Raw genomic sequence first — 4,514 nt, 5'->3', positions numbered from 1 at the left:
TGTTGGGTGTATCTGTTTTGTTCCCAGTTATCCTTTTGTGTCACTTAGCGCAGTTTAATATGAATTAACACCAACTGCCCCAGTTCATTGCCTTACTGAACTGTGATAGATTGTGAAATCACACGAAGTGACGTCAGTGGGCAACGAGAGAGCGTGCGCCAGTTTGGTGCCTGTCTTCTGTTATCACAAGTGTGCTGATACCTGTCACCGTCTTAGCTATATAAGCAGTGTCCTTCTTGTAATAAACGCTTTTGTGTTCCGTGTCGGTTGCGACTCACGCGTCCGTTCTTAACAGTGGCGACGAGGCACGGTCTAACCCGGGCGTGGGCCAGGGTTTTCCGGCAGCATGGCAGCCGGTAGTCGCATTCGAGAGTTCAACCTCAGTGAAAATCGTCGTGGGTGGAGTATGTCGAGCGCATTGAGTTGTATTGTGCAGCGAGCAAGCTCACAACGGATGAGGACAAGCGAGCGGTGTTGCTCAGCTGCTGTGGCCCAGAGACGTACTCCCTCATAGCCACTCTCGTGAAGCCGTCGCGACCGCCAAACGTGGACTACCAAGTCATCGTTGATGCAGTAAAGAAGCACGTCAACCCGAAGCCATCTGAACTATACGCGAGGTACGTTTTTTCTAAGCGAGACCAGCAAGAAGGGGAGGGCGTAGCCGACTATGTCACTGCTCTGCGCAAGTTATCCGACAACTGTGGATTTGGCGGAACAAAATTTCCATTAGAGGAAATGTTGCGCGACCGGTTGGTTTTTGGAATCTCGGACAATGTGGTTCAACAACGATTGTTGGCGGAAAAAAATCTGACGTTCGAGACGGCATATGAATTGGCAATCACGGCAGAAGCAGCTGTCAAGCCGCAAAAAGTAATTCGGAGCAACGCACAGGAGGCCGAATTCCAGCAAGAGTTAACGTCGAAAGTAGAAATGGAAGCCAACAAGAAGCAACCAGAGAGGCAGAGGGTTTGTTTTCCGCTGTTTGGGAGCGCATCCAGGATGGCGTTGCAGATACAAGATTCGGTGTGTTTCAACTGCGGCGGAAAGGGGCATTTAGTCAAAGCATGCGAAAAAAGCCAGCGGAGGTGGAAGCGCAGCTCGAGGATAACAAAAAAGCAGCGAAGAGCGAGTACGACGATTTGTTCAGTATCAGCCAATTAAAAAGCGGGACGCCAAAGTACGTCATCACTGTAGAGATCGGAAATGAAATCGTGCCGATGGAAGTAGATTCTGGAGCGGCCAGGTCGATTATCAGTATGAACGAATTCGGAAGCTGCAAGTGGCGAAGCGGATCAAGCTGGACAAGTGCGACACGCAACTGGTGACCTGGACAAAGGAAGGTCTGGACGTGCTGGGAAAAGCGTCTGTGCCCGTGAAGTTCAAAGACCAAAAATTTCAGCTGCCGCTACTAGTACTGAAGAACGACGGGAACGCTCTACTGGGCCGAAATTGGTTCCAGCCATTGGGAATCAGCCTAACAGGTCTTCATAATATAAAGGTCGGACCTCAAGCGATAATGGAAAAATTCGCAGACGTGTTCAGTGAAACATTTCCAGGCGCAAATCTGCCACGCATCCACATCGAACTAAAGGAGGCCGCCCAAGCCCGGTTCCTGAAGTGCCGCAGCATTCCGTTTGCCATGAAGGAGGAAGTAGTTGCTGAGTTAAATCGCTTGGAGGAACTGGGAATTCTAAAACCCACCCAATATTCAGACTGGGCAACGCCATCGTCGTGGTGCGAAAGAAGGACGGCTCCCTACGAATATGCGTAGATTATAGGAGCACGGTGAACCAGTCCGCAAAAAGTAATGTATACCCGTTACCTACAAGCAAAGAACTGTTTGCCCGATTAGGAAGGGGGCGTGTTTTTTCCAAACTCGACCTGACGCAGGCTTATCAGCAACTATTAGTGGATGAAGAAACGGCGGAGTTGCTCACGATAAATACCGTGCAAGGGCTGTACAGGGTTTGTCGGCTGCCGTTCGGCGTGTCCGTTGCCCCTGGGGTGTTCCAAAGAACCATGGACATGGTGCTGGCCGGAATGCCGCAAGTAGCGGTATATCTGGATGATATCCTGATTGCCAGCGAGTCTATCGAGGAACATGAACGGATGCTTGCCGAGGTCCTCAGCCGATTGTCCAAAACCGGGCTCCGAGTTCAAGCGGCGAAGTGCGAATTTTTCAAGGAGAGCCTTGAGTTTCTGGGGCATCGAATTGATGCTAAGGGCATCTACCCCTCGAAAGCAAAGGTTGAGGTCATCCACCAGGCTCCTGCTCCGAAGAACAAAAAGGAACTGCAAGCTTTTTTGGGTATGATCAATTTCTATAATCGTTTTTGAAGGGCAGGACAGAAGTAGCTGAAAAATTGTATCGGTTGTTGGATAACAACGTACCATGGAACTGGAGTTCAGAGCACATGGAAGCGTTCGAGAGCCTGAAGAAGTTGCTGACCTCTAACTCGTTACTGGTGCATTTTATACCTGATGCCCCATTAGTGTTGTCATGCGACGCGTCATCTGTGGGAGTGGGGGCAGTTTTGTCTCACCGCGACAACGAAGGAAACGAGCAGCCTGTGGCCTATGCGTCTCGAACATTATCTAAGGCTGAGCGTAATTATGCTCAGATCGACCGTGAAGCTCTTGCCGTGGTTTTTGGGGTGCGACATTTCCACCAGTACCTTTGTGGGCGAAATTTTCTTATTCTCGCGGATCACCAGCCCTTGCTAGGAATCTTTCAGCGGAAAACGCAGATTCCGGCGGTTCTTTCGCCTCGCATGTTACGGTGGACTCTAATGCTATCAGCCTACGAATACGTGCTCGATTACAGGAAAACCCAGGACCATGGAAACGCAGATTGCCTGAGTAGGTTGCCGGCTCCCTTAACCCGACAGGAGACTGAAGTACCGGGTGACATACTCCTACTGGAAGCTGTGGAGTACCCTCCAGTGAGCGCACGAGAAGTGGCAGCGTACACCAGCAGTGATCCCCAGCTGTCCCAAGTGAAGAAATGGATCCTGGAGGGTTGGCCACGCGAGCGAGTAGCCCCGGAGTACTCTGCGTATGAGGTGAGACAAAACGAGTTGTCCGTGCATCGCGACTGTGTGCTCTGGGGAAGCCGCGTATTAATTCCTGAGGCATTGCAGAAAGAAGTGTTAAGTCTTATGCACGCTAACCATCCGGGAGTGACGGCCATGAAGGCAATAGCTAGGTCGTACGTGTGGTGGCCTCATATGGACAGAAGGATAGAAGAGCTAGTTAGATGCTGCCGGCCGTGCCAGGTAAACAGGCCGAGTGAACCAAAGACACCAACGCATTTCTGGACTAAGCCAGAACGACCTTGGAGTAGAATCCACGTGGATTTCGCAGGACCGATCCAAGGCGTGCATTTTCTGGTGGCGGTAGACGCCCTCTCGAACTGGGCTGAAGTCGAAGTTATGCCGTCTCTTCACTCAGTTGCGGTAATTGAAAAATTCCGCAAGATGTTCGCAGCGTATGGATTACCCGACCTGGTTGTGTCTGATAATGGCACCGCTTTTGCCAGCAGGGAAACTCAAGATTTCCTTAAACGAAATGGCATTCGCTATATGTATACCGCGCCTTACCACCCGTCAAGTAACGGAAGGGCGGAGCGGATGGTACGAGAACTGAAATGTTCATTACGGAAACAGAGACAGGGCACCGTACAATGCAAGGTGTCACGTTTTTTGTTCAAACAGCACTCTACGCCACACTCCTAAACCGGCAAATCACCTGCAGAAGTCATGCTGGGTCGGAACTTCAGGACGGCCATATCGACCCTTCAACGGGACGAGAGCGAAGCAAGATGCCTGCTGCCGCCTCCACAACGTGGGTTCCTGCCGGGTGATACTGTGTACGCGAGAAACTTCCGGCCCGGCCCCGAGTGGGTTCCTGGTCGTGTGTTGCGACGTTTGGGCCACGTCATGTACGAGCTGCGGACTGCAGACGGTACTGTGCACCGACGCCACCGGGACCACGTGCGCCGAGCATGGCACGATGAGCCCGGAGGCCATGAAACGTCGCCCTCTTTTGCGCTCCCAGATACACCAAGCCCCACCCTGGGACCTGTCGGGCCTGAGACGCCGCAGCCTCTCAGACGTTTCACTCGCCAACGCCGCCCAGTGCGACGTTACGGCATCGATGACTAAGGGGGAAGGGATGTGATAGATTGTGAAATCACACGAAGTGACGTCAGTGGGCAACTGAGAGAGCGTGCGCCAGTTTTGTGCCTGTCTTCTGTTATCACCAAGTGTGCTGATACCTGTCCCCGTCTTAGCTATATAAGCAGTGTCCTTCTTGTAACAAACGCTTCTGTGTTCCGTGTCGTTGCGACTCACGCGTCCGTTCATAACATGAACGTTTAAAGACCCGCCCTCTCCATCAGCAACAACTTAAACTGAGCATTCCTCCAGCACTAATGTGTGTCCGGTTCCCTGCGTGGTTTGGCGGAACTATAGTTGGGCGCTGTACGCTGATTGGGATGCCGTCAATTTACGTTA

General features: G+C 51.8%; 1 protein-coding gene across 1 annotated transcript in view; it reads left to right on the top strand.

Moving 5' to 3' along the window:
- The window catches only part of LOC125944970 (uncharacterized protein K02A2.6-like), a 4,892-nt gene extending 1,158 nt beyond the window's left edge, over positions 1-3,734 (top strand). Inside the window, exons 2-4 of the mRNA XM_049666451.1 lie at positions 296-356; positions 406-617; positions 2,825-3,734. Coding sequence (XP_049522408.1) covers positions 296-356; positions 406-617; positions 2,825-3,734 — 1,183 coding nt within the window. The remainder of the gene's footprint in view (positions 1-295; positions 357-405; positions 618-2,824) is intronic.
- The last annotated feature ends 780 nt before the right edge of the window (positions 3,735-4,514 follow it).

Source organism: Dermacentor silvarum, chromosome 4, assembly GCF_013339745.2.
Source record: "Dermacentor silvarum isolate Dsil-2018 chromosome 4, BIME_Dsil_1.4, whole genome shotgun sequence".
Taxonomy (NCBI): Eukaryota; Metazoa; Arthropoda; class Arachnida; order Ixodida; family Ixodidae; genus Dermacentor; species Dermacentor silvarum.
Note: the sequence above shows the minus strand (reverse complement) of the source record. Positions and strands in the feature narration are given on the sequence as shown.